The 16,862-nt window shown below is 34.4% G+C and overlaps 1 protein-coding gene across 1 annotated transcript in view; it reads left to right on the forward strand.

Moving 5' to 3' along the window:
- The window catches only part of LOC149248921 (tryptophan aminotransferase-related protein 3-like), a 188,798-nt gene that overhangs the window by 4,686 nt on the left and 167,250 nt on the right, over positions 1-16,862 (forward strand). The window contains exons 5-6 of the mRNA XM_089451400.1: positions 2,601-2,808; positions 2,898-3,097. Of these exons, the coding sequence (XP_089307526.1) occupies positions 2,601-2,808; positions 2,898-3,097 (408 nt within the window). The remainder of the gene's footprint in view (positions 1-2,600; positions 2,809-2,897; positions 3,098-16,862) is intronic.

Raw genomic sequence — 16,862 nt, forward strand, 5'->3', positions numbered from 1 at the left:
TTGCAGGTAGCCAATATTTTCTAACATTTATTGATGACTTTACTAGAAAGACTTGGGTTTATTTTCTGAAGAATAAGAGTGAAGTGTTTGAAAAATTTCAAAATTTCAAAGCACTTGTAGAAAATCAAAGTGGGTTGCGTATCAAGGTTTTGAGAACTGACAGAGGAGGTGAGTATATCTCCAAAGAATTTTTACGTTTTTGCAGGGAAAATGGAATTCATAAGCAATTTACAGCAAGGTACACCCCGCAGCAAAATGGAGTTGCTGAAAGGAAAAACAGAACAATCATGGATATCGCGAGGAGCATGTTGAAGGCAAAGCATTTGCCAAATGATTATTGGGCTGAAGCTGTACACTGTGCAGTATATATTTTAAATAGATGTCCTACAAAAGCAGTGATGAACAAAGTGCCAGAAGAAGCATGGAGTGGGAGAAAGCAAGGAGTCACCCACATGAAAGTTTTTGGTTGTGTGGCTTATGCACACATTTCAGATCAGCTAAGGAAGAAATTGGACAACAAAGGGGAGAAATGTATTTTCATTGGATACAGTGAAGAATCCAAAGCTTACAGATTATATATCCCATCCACCAAGAAGTTTTTTGTTAGCAGAGATGTTCAATTTATTGAGGAGGAAGCTTGGGATGGAAGCATAGAGAAAACAGTTAATGTTAAAAACTGTTTGTCTCATGATGATGATGATGAAGAGTTGGCTGAAACACATCCCCAAACAGCAGCACCAACAACAGAACAACAAGAGACACCCTTGAGGAGAAATGAAAGTGCTTCTCCAAGCACACCACAAGGAGGAAATTCAAGTGCATCTACAAGCACTTGCACACCGAATGAAAGAGGTAAGAAATTCAGAAGTTTGAGTGATATTTATGAAGAAGGAATGAATTCTTTGTTTGCTTTATCTAGTCATGTTGATGACCCTGTTTATTTAGAAGATGGAGTTGAAGAGAGGAAATGGACAGAACCCATGAATGGGAGAAAGGAATTGAAGTTCCTTGAAGATCTGTTTAAAGAATATGCAGTTTGATGTGTAACTCTTGCCAAGATCGCTGAGATGGGCTTCACTGCCAAAACCCTTGTCAATATGACAGAGGAAGAGATTGAAGATCTGATGAAGACCCTGGTAGAACTCTATCAGATGGATCTTCTTATAGGGGAGAGATATGAAATTAAATCTCCCATGAGAGCAGAGAAGGAGCAGGTTGCTGATATTCTGACCAAACCATTGGATCAGAAAAGTTTCGAGTTTTTGATAAAATGTCTGGGTATGACTGATAACCCAGCAGTTGAAATTAAGGGGGAGTGTTGGAGTATTAATTCCAACTGCCGTGCAGTAGCAGCGAGCCGCAATAGAGGACTTACGAAGGAGTCGACTTATTCACACCACCGCCATAAGTGTCTTTTCACCGTTTGCTTGTTTGTGTTCCCAAAGGAGGAGGAAGATCAGATCTGGGCTCTGCGCCATAACAGCTCACCAAACAACATTAAAGAAGAAGCATGGCCGAGAAGGAAAGTACCAGCCGCAACATTTATCAGTCTTGGGTTTCAGCACAACCGACTCAAGAAATACAGCAAGAAATCAAATCTGTTAATTATGAGCAGCAGATATTTCATCAGCAAGTTAAGGCGGTGAAGAACCTTTCCTGCACTATATATATGTGTAGACACAGCAGTGTAGAAGACAGAAAAAGATAGAGAGCAGAGGAGAGCACGCAGCAGCGTGAGTATAGTTTTCTGTTAGTGAATATGGAAACGCAGCACACAGCAGTGTTAAGAGTTTAGCAATATAGCGCAGCAGCGCTGGAATGTAATTTCTGTGTTTTTAAGAAAGAATGTGCAGCAGCATGAGCTCACATGAATGAAGCCATTTTGCACAGCAGTGCTGAAATTTTATGAGATAGTTGTTGTGTGGAACTGAAGCGTTCCTGATGTAATCCCTCTGTCAAGAGGAAGATGCTTTTCAGCATAGTTTGGTGAATCCCTCTGTTGAGAGGAAGATGCTCTTTAGCATAGATTGTAAATCCCTCTGTTAAGAGGAAGATGTTTTATAACAGCAGTTGTGGAAATCCCTCTATGTGAGGAAGACTTAGTTTTATCAGTTAGTTTACTTTCATAAATAGAAATTCCTTTCTGTGCGTTTTTGTTTCACCAAAAGTTATTTCGTCAAAACTTTTAGTTGCTGAAACAGCTCGTAACTCAAAAAATACTTGACGTCAAAATTTTTACGTTGCTGAAACACCGTTGCTGAAACACCTGTTTCAGCAACTGAAAAAAACTGTGTTGCTGAAACACCGTTTCCAGCAAACGAATTTTTCTGTTTTTATGAGTTAAAAACAGAGTATTTTCCTGTGTCAAAACCAGAATGTTATTTTGATCAGTTTGTGATCCTGAGGCAAAGTAAAGCATTATTTATGCTCGGTTTTTGAGTTTTTGAATTATCAGAAAACAGAGTATTACTCTCTGTTCATATTTTTGTTGTTTCGGAATTTATCAGAAAATTCTGAACAGTGGAAGCAGAGGATTTTTCCACTGTATTTTGTTTGGAATAACCAGAAATTCCCGACAAATAGCTGGTTATGGGCCGCAGAAGAATTCCCCGCAACGAAAATTGGAAGAGAGGAAGACATATGATGAGCACAAGCATCATAACCTTCTATTTCACTACACTTACGATGTTATGCAAGAACGATGGCAAAGACTGCAAAAGATCTTCAGTGGCTCCAACCGTTTTTCCCTTCAAAACTTGACTGCTAATCACTGCAGTTTTTTCTCGACCACCACTGGACCTTCGCCAGGTATATATATTTTCATGGTTTGTAACGGAGTTTTGTTGATTGCTTTTTTGTGATATTACTGATACAGTGAGGAATTAGTGTTTGTTCAGCGTACGCGTGGGTGAAATGCGAGAGAGATGAAGATGAGGACTGCACAGCGGTTTTCAAAAGCGGGGGCATCATCGGGCGAGCGGGCGAATTGTTTGGAGGAGAGAAGCGGTATGTGCGATTGAGTTTGATCAAGCGACATGACAACTTTGCATTGTTAGAGCGCCGCCTCCAACAGCTAGTTTTCTATGGGCATCCTTGTGTCTATTGCTCTATTGCTGATTCCTCAATATTTAGCTGCTACATATCATTTGGCAATCAGAAGGACGGGCCCTAGTGGCCCTATAATTGATTGCTGTTATGTCCGTCTGATTACTACATATAAATTAGCAATAAACATAAGCCCAAGAGTTTTTCGTACCAGACATAGTTTTCATTCAATCACTGGTTCTTAAAAAATGTCGGTCTGATTACTAAATATTTAGGGAAATGGCAATAAACATAAGCCCGAGAGTTTTTCCTACAAGACATAGTCCTCATTCAATCACTGGTTCGATTTTTATGAGTTGCTTCGTCCCAAATTTGCAAAACACTTTGCGGCCTACATTCGTCTGCTTAATTTCTTTCCTTTCATCTCTAAATTTATGTGCAATTATTATTATTTAGTTGTAAATTACACCATATTTTCCCAGGCCAAACTACAGTATGTGATTCTTCTCACTAATTCTAAATCATCTGTAAATGTATGTGCAATTCATTCTACATGTATGTCTGCCTTGAATCCTTTAATAAATTATTATTAGTTAGTTGTAGATTTCACGACCTTTTCCCAGGCCAAACAGAGTATGAGATTCTTCTCACTAATTCTAAATCATGTAATGAGACCCTGCTCCGAAAACTAAATCATACGGGATGTAATATGTAATAAATTATGTAGTAAGTAATTTTTGAGTTTGAATGGTAGTTTTTTTGGAATATTTTGGAATTTTATAGATAAAGGTTAATTATTTGACCTCCTTATGTTTAATGGATTTCAAAATATTTTTTTTATCAGAAATTAACCTAAAATACCGTAATTGCTAAAAATTTTGTAACGATATTAGATCAATAAATATTTTGAAATTATAAATTTAATTTGTGTAATATGAAAAATAAATATTTATAAAATTTTTTAATTCAATGTTAATATTTTTATAAATTTAAAAATATATTTTACATAACAATAAATCATAATTCCATGTATTAATTAAAAAAATAAATAAATTCAAAAAAGACTCTAATTAGATCATTTCAAAAAGAAAATTATAATTAAATTTGATTTTTTAAGTTATATAATCAAACAATTTTTTTTTTATAATATCATTTTTTTCCAACATTTCTTTTCTGAGTTATATAATCAAACACAATTTTTTTTATAATAACATTTATTTTCTTTATATTATATTGAAATAAATCTTCCACAGTTTTTAATTATGTAGAAAATAACAAATGACTTTAATATTTCTGTTCCAATTACTTCACTTTTATAGAGAATTAGAATTGGTCCCAAACCCTAATTTTATGCTTCCCCTTTCTATTATTAAATTTACTTCCCTCACTTCTCTTCTCCCGTCATTGCCAACCAACACTTGACCTCATCACAAGCACTTCATCTCACCACATTGTGATGACTCTTGAATTCCTCTTTCCACTAAGAGAATGGTGTGACCTATTGCAAAAAGAAGCCCTAGCTTTTGCTTAACTTGAAATACACATTCCATTACCTCGGCATTTCACAGTCCCTACGCGTTTCAAATTGGGTTTGTATTCATTGAATAAGGGATTATTAAAAACCGTCAATCAATATTCAATTTCCATTTCCTCTGCCCAAGCAACCGATGGGGAATGGAAGGTTTGCCACATAGACAAAATGGATACAAATCATCTAATCCTAAAACTATTATTCTATATATTTGTCGATTTAATTCTTGGGTCTTAAATGATACAATTTTTACAGTTTGCTAGGAGGATAGCTAGCTATGATTTTTGCATTGCAAATCATGTAAAGATATATTATAATAACTTTTAATCTATTTAATTTTAGATAAGATCTATTATAATAAGTTTAAATCTATTTAATTTTAGATTTATCGTGGGGCGGGAGAAATCAATAATTTTGGATTAAAAAATTATTAAATACAATAATATTAATATTATAATATATAATATATTAATAGTAGATTTAATAATAATAATAATAATATTAATTTCAACAATATTTTTTACCGGGATGATAACAAAATTTATAATAAAATTACATCAAATTAACATTTTCAAATATTACAATTTTGAAGTGCAAATATTTATGTTTTTAAATATTTTAATATATCCATAGGATATGGTTTTTGTTGGATAATCAAATTCCAACTACCTACTAGGTGTCTTAGCTCAGTTTGAGTTAGTCGAGTTTAGTTCAGTCTCATTGCAGTCATTTAATGTTATGTCTCCAATGTAACCCATTGCAGTGATTTAATGTTATGTCTCGAATGTAACCTAGTTTAGTTCACTCTCACGATAGTCATTTAATGTTGATGTCTCCAATGTAATCCTATTTATTTGATTCGTAATATTGAGAAGAGACTCTCTGCCACAATTTTCATTTTTTATGAATTCTTCCTTTTAAAATTAATTTTACAAATATTTAATTAAAAGAAATATTAAAATATTTTCGAGCAAGATTTTCTATTGTCTGTGTTGAATTATATTGTAGTTTTTTTTTATCTATATGATTATTTTCATTTTTGTTTTGGGCCGACATTAATTTTTTTATTTTTATTATTATTTTATTAGAGAAGTGACATACTTACACATCCCCTTCATACTAGGTTGTAGAATGCACCTCTGAACACAATCACCATAATCCACAAAAAGCACTTCAAGTCAAGGATGTAAATTATTTTGGTTGAAAGATATCTTGACTTAATATTAATAACAATAAATGTAATGTATTAATATCATTCTTATTCAATTTGAGTGAATTGTATCATCATATTGGGTAGCATTGTGCACTCTCATCATTAGAGTGCTTCTAATCCTAACAAGTAGTGTTGGAATAGGGAACTAACAATTCACGGTGATAATATTCTACCTTCCATATAACCTCATTACAAATGTAGATTGAAGTTGAATGTCTAATAAATTAATTATTAAAAAAATTAGTTTGGAATGAAAGAATTGGCATATATGTGTGTGTGTGTGGATATTAATGAAGAGAACATATATAGTGAATGTCTCACTTCATAGCTTCATCTAAGCTATAGAAGTCAACAATGCCAGGAAGATGGCAATCCAAACAAGTGGATGTGCAATCTATGTTGATGAAATGCTTATGTTGCCCTCTAATTCAGTTATGCACTAAAAAGAATACCATAATAGCAACAATACCTATTATTTTTATATTGTATTAATACAACTTCAGCTTCAAACTCCCCAAAACATCAATGCTAACTAAATTAAAAGAAAATTAACATTAGTAACATTAATATTAAGGTTAATATTAACATTAACATAAACATTAAGATTTATAACATTAAGGTTAATAAAGTTACTACTAATATTAACATTAATATCTTAATTTAATATTAATAATAACGTGAAATACTTATTTATTAATAAAGTTGAATATATATATATATCTATATCTATATATATATATATATATATATATATATATATATATATATATATATATATATATATATATATATATATATCAACACATACAATTATGATTGATTTGGTTAACCATACTTAACATGGACATCATGTTCAACCATGCTCAAACTAGGTCAACTATGGTTCACCAAGGTCACTATGGTCATCCATGGTTAACATGGTCAACCATATTCATTTGTAGTTAAAACATTAACAACCATGGTCACCATATTTATTTATAATTAAACATTAACACCCATGGTTAACAACATTCATCCATACTCTATCATGTCAATTGTGATTGACTTGGTCAACCATGGTCAACATGGGAATCATGTTTAGCTGTAATTAATGATAGGTATTATGTTTAATAGAAATCATCAGCATGATCAAACTGCTCTATGACTTGAATGCTTCGATCACATTCTCCCAATTCTTGCATGAATTAGAATTTTTGCTAGAAATTAATGTGTCGAGCTACTTAGATCACATTAAATCCTCCTTGTAGTTTCCATTAAGTGTTGTAAATAATGTTTTCAAAAACTAATTTTACTCATCCTCCACTGTTTATTCGCATAATTATCCCTTGACCTTGACTCCCCATAGTGGCATTGGTTTTCTCCCAGCAGATAATTTGCTTTTGATTAATTACAATTGCATTAGAGTAAGAAGCTTTACCTCTACATTACTATTCAAATTGAAAATGGAACACATGTTATGAAACTTATATTCAATTATTTCATGTAGATGTTGAAGGCGTAGGAAACTGAAAAGATGTCAAAAACATTGAAAGGCAAAGGGAAAATGTTGAATATCCAAAAAAACATTATGCAAGATCCATCTCTAAAGGAAACCCACTCATGAATACTAACATCTTTAACGAAGTCGAGATGTACCTAGAAAAAGGATAAATCTATAGGTCCTATCTAAAGGAAAACAATTCATTAAAGGAGATAAGGACTTTGATTCTATGTGTAATATAAATAAGTCTAATATCTATCATTCTGCCATGAGACCGACCATTCTTCCATATAATGACATGAAAAGATGGGAAGTGGCACGTGTGGATTTGTAGAAAGAGGCCATAATCAATAATGTAAGAGAAATTGTAACCTCTTTGAAACCTAAGGCATTTAACCAAATTTATCATTTGAAGCCTCTAGAGATCAAGTTAAGAAAGTATGTTTAGGATAAATGATTTATGGGTAATATTAAGTTCATGAAAATCTTGGAAGAATGGTGGTGGGATAACGACTCGTTTAAAGATCGCACCAACAAGTAGTATCACACCCATCACCTATTGCCACCATTCTGCCATTTAAAAACCATGATTAGTAGAACATATGGTGAGTTAAATGCATCTCATTTCAAGCTTGAATGGTTACCATTTTTGACATAAATAGTCAGTACTGGTCATATATTGAATATTTCAAATGTATTTCTAGTAGAATTACTAAAGGCTCTAAAGAAGATAAAGAAAGCAATAGAGAATCATGGCCCCTCCTTTTATATTTATTCCTATCTCATAGATAAAAATTTTGATGCTAATGAATTTCTGGGCATGAATTAGAGATAAACACCTAAAATACCACCTATTCATATCTACTATCAAGATTTGTTAGTCGAGCATGATCCAAAATTGATTTATTAAATCTACAACTATTTCTTAGCATGATCAACAGCCAAATACTCTTCAATTGTACAACTCCTAAAGTGTGGGAATAAGCCAGAAAACCCCAAAAGGGTTTGGGGAGTTGGTATTATGAAGAACACTACACCAATATTCATGTTTTTGGCTATTTGGTAGCTCCCCATCTTATGTCATACCTCTCATGTGATCCATTAATGATTGAAGAGATTTCTTATCAAGCTGTTAGAACAATAATAGAATTGTTTTTGTTAAATAATTTTAAAACATCATGGTTGGGATTCCCCATTAGTGTTGGCCACTATGCACTAATTAAGTTACCATATTAAAAAAGGAAGCAAACAATATCAAGGAGTTCAAGCTACTAAGGGGCTTTTCAGGAGACGTGACCCTCATGTTGTGATAAAAGAGCACTAGAAGTCAGTGAAATTTTCACAAGTATATGAACATGAATCCCTTCCCGAATCCTCAGTCTTTCAAGGTGTCTTAACATATGAAGTGGAGAGGAAGAGGATGGATGAAAGGGAGGAATTATACATGTCTCCTATCCAATATATCACAAAGGCGCAGATATAGAAGGAGAGGGAAAAGTGTTTTTTGGAGATTGATGCAATCTAGAAAGGAAAAAAATCAGAAAAGAAAATAGAAATGCCTTGATGATAAATCCTAAAAAGAACAGGAAAGAAGGCCCTAGCCAAAGTTGAAATGAGGGATAAAATTGATAATTATGAAAAGGAGTGATGGGAAGAAATGAAGAAATCATAAGAGGAGGTGAGGAAGTCATAAGAGTTAGAGCCTTGGTCTTAATCTTCCCAAAAAGAGAAGACTTCTCTGTAAAATACTATGGTGATTAGCTTGATCCAAATCTCCAACATTAATATAAATTGTCTTTCCTCTATTCCTCTGATCACCAAAAAATAAGGTAATGTGCCTATTAATGATAATCTTCAGGATATAAGCGATAAATATGTTAAACTAGGGTATTATTATTATAGTAATTCTAGAAGAGTTGTTATTCAAAGCATACATAACCAAATAAAAATAGAATCATCAGGGGAAGAGGAAGTTATCTTGTAGTATCCTGAATAGAGAATAATATGGATTATTTATTTCCAGAGTAATTAGAAAGGCACTATAGACTCTGCAACCATTCTAGGAGCTCTCTATATGGAAGTTAAAGTAATGACACAAAGTTTATATATGGAAGTAGAGAAGTTAACCAAGGTGATTACATCGTTGTAGGAGAAATTGAAAGAACAAAAATTGTGTATGGAACCCAAGTGTGAAGACATGATAGAGGATTAGTGTATCATGCTCTTGGGTTTTCTCAAGGCTTAGTATCAGAAGAAAATGGTGTAGCTAAAAGAGGCCCATGCCATTGAAATAAATCCTTCAAGAAGAGTCTCAAAAAATAAGTGAATACAAAGTTTGAGTACACTTGAATGGACCAAGTCGATCTTCAGGTCATAAAGGTATAGGCTTTGAAAACTAACAATGAACTTCAAAAGGATCAACACTCCTTTGTGGAAAATTTGGGGGAAATTCAAGACTTTTTTTTGCAATGAAAATGGATAACAGGTGAAAATATTTCTCAATTGGAATCCCAATACAGAACCAACAAGGTGCTGGGCCAAAGCATTGATTGGGAAAAGGAATATTTTGATGCCCAAGGCTCATTACCTTGACTTGATAAAATGAAAAAGGCAAGGGACTAATCCCTAGTTAATTTTTCGAAGTTGGAATGTCAAACAACCATTGCAATTATGGAAGAAGATACAACAATAACCAAGAAAATATGGCCCTCTGCTATAGAAGTGGTAAAATAATTGGACCTCAAACCCATATCTGAAGATATTCCTAGTCTCATGCCTATCAAGTTTAAGCTCAAGGAGATAACCAAGGTTCAATTAGACATGGTTAGTGAAATTGGAAAAATTTTGAATGTTAATAGTGAGTCATTGGACAGGTTTTTCATTTCCCCTACCAAAGTTGTGGTCCAACTCAACTATTACGCCATTGACATGAATAAAGACATCAAACTTTTGGATGATCAAGTATTGAAGGGGGAGTGTTAGATCCACAAGATGGGAATCACCTAGATGTCAAAATTTTTTAATATTCACACAAGATAGAAGACATATCAATAGCATTTACTAGCGAATATGTCTTAACATCACATTGGTAATGATCGTGTTACCAACAAATTGAATTTTGTAACTATTATATAATGTTTAAATAGGGAAGAACCCCAAAGAAACGGAGGATGGGGGGAGAAAGAAGAAGAGTTGGATGCTTCCTATTAAAACATTTTTCTGTAGTAGTTCGTAAGAAATATTGCATAGGTTGATTTAACGCAATTCACTCTTCAGAAGATGGATATGTCTAATTTCGTGTGGTAATTGTTAACATCAATAGTTTATGAGTCTTGTTTATTTTCATATGTTTATGAATATTTCATGGTTATATTAAAATCAAATGATTAATATCAATATGAAATGTGTTAATCGTGATTGTAGAATATATCAATGTTTTTATGAATATGAAATCATTGGATTCTTTATTAACTCTCAAGAAAAGAATTCCCTATGCAATAGTATGAATTCATATAGCATATGAATCAGCCTCACTAATTCAAAAGAGGCAACAGTCGGTTTAGATAAAGAAATGTAAGTAGATAAAGAGGTAAGGAAATAAATCTAATTTGAAAAGGAGTTGTATTTACTATTTAAATGTAATTCACAACTAACAAATGGAGGAATCCCTACCCTACAGTGGAAATCAAGCCCACATTCTAGTTGGATGTTACCATAGCAAATGAGAGAGGATCTAATTGAGGTCTATGATAAGGCCTTATCCCTCACTGATGATTGGTTAATGGTTAGTTACTCCTATCAATAGAATAGTGCTATATGGAGGGCCCATTTGATAGGTTTTAAAGCATTTTATTTCAATCCTTGAATTGAGGTAAGGTTGTAATCAACTTTTTGGAAGCATAGGCATAAGGGAGGTGAATGGCCAAAAAATAAACTATGAATCCTATTATGCCTCTTTCGTCTTCTCCTCCATATATGTAAATTAATTCTTGGCCTAAAGTTCAAACTCAGTAGATGTAAAATCCTCTGATAACATGTGTCCATAAACCCAACAAAATCCTTTGATCCATGAACTGCCATGGATATTTGACTGGATATTTCATCATAATAGATCTGATAAATATACTTAAAAATTCATAAAATATACACTATTACAATCTTATTTCCCTTTAGATGTATATATCCATAGATTATTGTAATATTGTATGCATGTGAACTAAAATTATGCAAAAAATAGATAAAATTGAAAATAAAATCCCACATGCACATTTGACACAAGATATGACTTGGGAAACCCTTTCAAGAGAAAAACCCAACTGGAAGGTGAGGTCGCTCCACTCTCTTTCTCTAAATGGAAATATGGTTGTGAGTACAAAGAAGTATGGTCTATGGCATGTGGGCTACTATAGTGCCCAAATACTCTTTGTGTGCTCTATTTACTATCTGTCTTGGCTATTTTGGCTCATCTATGGAACAAATGCACTTGAAATAATGGAACCTCTTTCCTCCTAGTGGCTCGATTATAATACAACTTGATAGCCTACTAGTGGTTAGGTTTGACTACCTTAACTCTTAACCAAAGTTATAATATAAACTCTTATAGAGTCTTCTACATCAAAATCAAAGGTTTAGCCCCTTTTTCATTAATAATTGGGGTTGACATGTCATCCTCTCGAATTATGGTGGTGAAAATAGCAAGGTCAACTTTTGAGTGGCATAACTTTAGCATACAGACTCTAATTGGCATGATTCTTCCATCGTTGGAAAGGTATCTATGTGTAGAATATGAAAAAGAATGAGGGGATAAAGAGATAGTATGTTTCCCTGAAAAAATATCATTTGATGACTCAAAATGTTCCTAGAAGGTTTCACACCCTAATTTGCCAAACTAGGTCCGTCTAATGAAAATGGTTCCGAGAGTTCATTCCTCCACTTTTTCCACTCCAAAAAACATCGAGATGGGTCACAAATAATTTAGTGGTTCGAACAAAATCACACCTCCCATTCTTGGAATTATTTTTTTCCCAAAAATATTTTACTGAATTAGATGAGGAAATTTTTCCTCCACCTCCTTTCAACCCAATTTACCAAAGTTCATGTTACCCTTGCCTTGTAGTTATGGAAATCTTATGAAAAATTCTATCTTCTATCAAATCTACTTAAGAATATGATACCCAATCCTCCACACACAGTGGGACCTATTCCTCTTCATGATCTATCATGGAAGGCTCATATATTTTCATATTCTCTACATTCACAATTGAGTAAATGTGCATATATGGTTGTAAACTAAGCCGATAGCAATTATCACCCAAATTTTATAATATCTTGAAGGAACCATAAATTAGAGTCTTTTTATTCTTACCAAACCCTTATAGCCTCTCCTTGTTCAACCATAGCCATACTCTATCTCCCACCTTAAACAATTTCCCTGTTCTATGTTCATCATGCCCGACCTTATATTTATCCTCTGACTTTGGTAGTGTCTCTTGTACTTCTATGTTGACTTTCCTGATCTTCTCCATAAATTTTTCAGCCCTCAAGGCATCTCTTGTAAAATATTCCCTCACTCTAGCTTTCCACCCACAAAGGTGAAGGCAACAAATATCCAAAAGAAGTTTCAAATGTGGACTTTCCTATAGAAGTGTGGACTACTTTGTTGTACGAAAGTTGTATATATACCAAATTTTCTTCCTAGGAATTTGGATGCTTCTAGTTATATCCTCTCATAAGCTGCAACAAAGTCTTTTTGATTGATTCTGTCTACCAATATGTCTTTTGATGGAATGTTGTAGATCATTCCAGCTTTGTGTCCATCTTCTCCCACAATGTAGTCCATAATGCACTAAGAAATATTGTGTCCTTATCTGAAATGATGCTCACTTATATCCCAAAAAGTACCCAAACTTATCCAAAGAATAATTTTATTAATTGTTTCTGATTGATGGTATTTTTATAGGTCATCAGAACAAACATCTTGCTGAACTTGTCAACTACCATGAATAGGTAGTCATGTCCTTTCTTAGTTTTTGGTAAACCTACCATAAATTCCATGGAAATGCTCTCCCAAGGAAGAGTGAGTATAGGTAAGGGATGATATAGAACTTGTTTCATATTGCTAGGCTGGATGGCACAACAAAGCATTCATCCTCTTATTAGCCTAACTACACATTCTTGCTTCTTGGGCCAATACACATGTTGACGGTGTTGGACTCATCGACATTCAAGGGATCTCCTCAGTATGAAGTCCCAACTAGACCTCACACCATTTGGTGTAGGAGTCCCATTTAGTACAATGGCCTAGTTTCCAATATCTTAGATATTTTCCTTAGCTCTTCTTGTTCAACACATCAGAGTTTTATTCTTGTAACTTTAAGAAAGCGAGGTGAGTGTGCCTATAAAGTGCTTAATGTGACTCTCTGTCCGGGTTATCTTACTGTCAAAAGAGGGGAGTAATATGAGCCTCTTGATGAGAGGGAATAGTCCCAACCCAGGTGTTATCACTCAGGTTGTTCCCAAAAGTTGTAAGAAAGGGAATACGGTCGAGGTAACCACAGACCAATCTTTTAGATATAGATTCTAGCCAATCTGCATCTAGAGAGGGCTCTCTCTTTATGATTTAGCTTTGTTTTGGAAATGTATTAGACTAGGTATGAAGTTCAAGGGTTTTGTTTTGAGTTTGGGTGGTGAGATTCAATAGAACAGTGAGGTAAAACAGAATAGTTCAGTCCATTGGGCATGATGGAGTCAAAGAAGGATGGCTTTCTAGATTTGGTTTCTTAATAGAAGATGGCATCACAGAGCAATGTACTCAAACATGGAACAATTAAAAGGTTGGAATCAGATGGAATGGACTCAAATGGGTGAAGGGCAGTCAAGAATCCTTCAACATATTGAAAGAGGGAAAATGGATGCTTACTGACAAAGAGCAGTTAAGAATTCTTTATCAAATAATCAATATGAGAGAATCAGGAAACAGGAGCAATTAAGAATTCACTGTTTATACTAATTCTGAAGAAAACACAGAGAATAATAAAGATTGAAAACAGAGTGTAGTCAAGCAAATTCTGAATTAATCTTTTTCTTTATCATTCAGATCATGAAACACAAATGATATAGTAAACATGAAAACTATAAAACACAAGTTATAAGGGACTTATTGATCCAGAGGTTGATTCAAGAATTCTGTGATAGGTCCTCTGCATCAATTCTTCATCCAGTAGGCCAGACAACAGTTTGTTTCCAATAGCTCTTTATTCCAAAGTTTCAATATTACAAGCAATCTACGCACACCCAACCTCTCTAAAACTCTGATGAAGGGGGTATTTATACAATAAAATATGTACAACAAATATCTCATAAAAGCTGTGAGATAATATCTAGATTTTAACCTAGCGTAATTTACAAGTAACATAGAAGTGGCTAACTTATGTTGTGCTGGAGGCTGGCTCTTTAATTCTGACTTGATTTGCCTTTAATTCTGCACTCATAATTTTTATGGCTGATCTGATATTTCTGTGACTTTGATCTGATACTCTTTAATGTTGATCTGACAATCTTCAATTCTGATCTGATACACTTTGATTTTGATCTGATACTCTTTAATGCGCCTCTGATACTCTTTGACTTGTTTTCATCTTCTTTAATGTTGAACTGACCCTGCTAACCACCTTTCCTCTGTGATTGATGTCGCTGCAAGTTCCCACTAGCTAGGGTAGCAAAAATATCTCCGTAAATCTTTATTGGTATCTTCTACGAGCTTGGGAATCCCCTGGTGTTGGCTTGAATTGTATTAAAGAGTAAGAAAACTGTAAAATGGTGGTTTGATTGAGGCCGTGAGCTCGTCAGTGTAGCCTTTTTTGGTCGAGAGGCAGAAATGCGACCTCAAGGTCTTTATTCTGCAGGAGAGCGCGGAGCATTGAATGCAAAAACATAGCAAAATGATCCTTTTTCCCTTTTATTAGTGAAATAAAGTTCTGGCGGGAAAATTTGACTTTTCGGAAGGGTGACCTAAGCATGACATCAGTGGGGGGTACAGGACAGATGACATGGTAGGTGATGTGGGAGTGATGTCAGCAGGTGACGTGGCAAGTGACATTAGCAAAGGACAGCTGACATCAGCGGATGACGTCAGTAGGGGGAGGGCGGTAAATGGTTTTGCCCACACTACTTTTGGGCTTGGGTGGTTTCAGGCGGAGCAACAGCAAACACGCTGGGAGAGCGATGCATGTCCACGGTACAGGACCAAAACCACCTCTTCCCTGGGAGTTCAATAGCAGCAGATAGGGGGTCGTGAAATGATTAACAACCGTCAGATGAGGCGATGGAGATCGTACGATAGGCGCTTAGCGGAGATGGTGGGAGGTTAACGCGCGGGCCTGATGTAATTAACACTTAATAGATCATATTGGGCGCGATTTTATTGGTTATCGGGGTGATTGGTTCGGTTATTAATTAACGAGAGGTTAATTAATCCCATGTTGCATGTGGGGAGGAGGTTATTAATAAGTTCCAAATGAACTTATTAATCCCTTTTTAAAACAGTAATATGGTCGTAATCGACCGGGCGCGGGATATTAAAACATCGGGGTTTTTTAATGTAATTTAAAGGGGTTAATGTGATATTATGCATTTCTCCTAAGTAAAATGGGAATTCACTTAGGCAAATGATGAAATGGAATGAGTGGCTTAGTGATATTAAGCAGATCTTAATACCATTGGGGAAGTTAGTGAATGATTGGGGAAAAGGATGAATGGGAGTTAGTCATGCCTTGCTTGAGTTGCTCCAAGAGTAATGTCTGCCATAGCACTTGTGACAGAAGTGAAAGTTAACACATTTTTAGAGACAAAACCTATCACAAGTCTCATTCTACAACAGCAATCTACCTACCTAGCCTACTTTCCCTAGCATTTTTTCTTCTTTACATTTGGGTGCACTTAGACTAGCAAACCCTCATCAACTTTTCTTTTCTTTGCATGATAAGCCTGTCTAAGTCTGCACTTATTTCTTCCAAGGGCTCAGATTAAACTGTTGAGCTCCTTTGCTTCTCTACCTATCTACTTATCTGCCAAGATTAAACAGTTTGGATAGATTTTTATTCTCTATCTCTAAAACATGAAATTCAAACATAAACTTGCCAAGATTAAGCTGTTTGGCCATTCATCAATTGTGGCAAAAGGTTTCAACAAGCTATACATGATGCTTTATTTACAGAAAATGAAATAGTAGTGGTGTTTGGACTTGCACAATTTCCTAGTCTATTTTTATTTGGGGTTCATTTCTTTTCATTTTTTCTTTTGACCATTTATTTTTTTTCACCCTTTTATTTTTCTTTTAGGGTATACCCTCTTTACATTTTTTAATTTTTTCTATTTTTTGATAATATGGAAACCTTTACAGCAAGGAAAGGTATGAACATATTACAGATCTCAACCAGTCAATCATGAAACATGACACCTATAACTATAGTAGTATAACACTGGCTCCACTTGGGAATGGATTTCCCCGGTGGAAAGTCAAGAATAGCAGGTTAGATTGCCTTCTGCATAACTTTGACTGTGCTCTGAAATCTTCCTTTTGCCGGTTGCTTTAT

This window comes from Pinus tabuliformis, chromosome 7 (assembly GCF_031772625.1).
Source record: "Pinus tabuliformis cultivar Carrire ecotype Pingquan chromosome 7, CPIR1, whole genome shotgun sequence".
Classification (NCBI taxonomy): Eukaryota; Viridiplantae; Streptophyta; class Pinopsida; order Pinales; family Pinaceae; genus Pinus; species Pinus tabuliformis.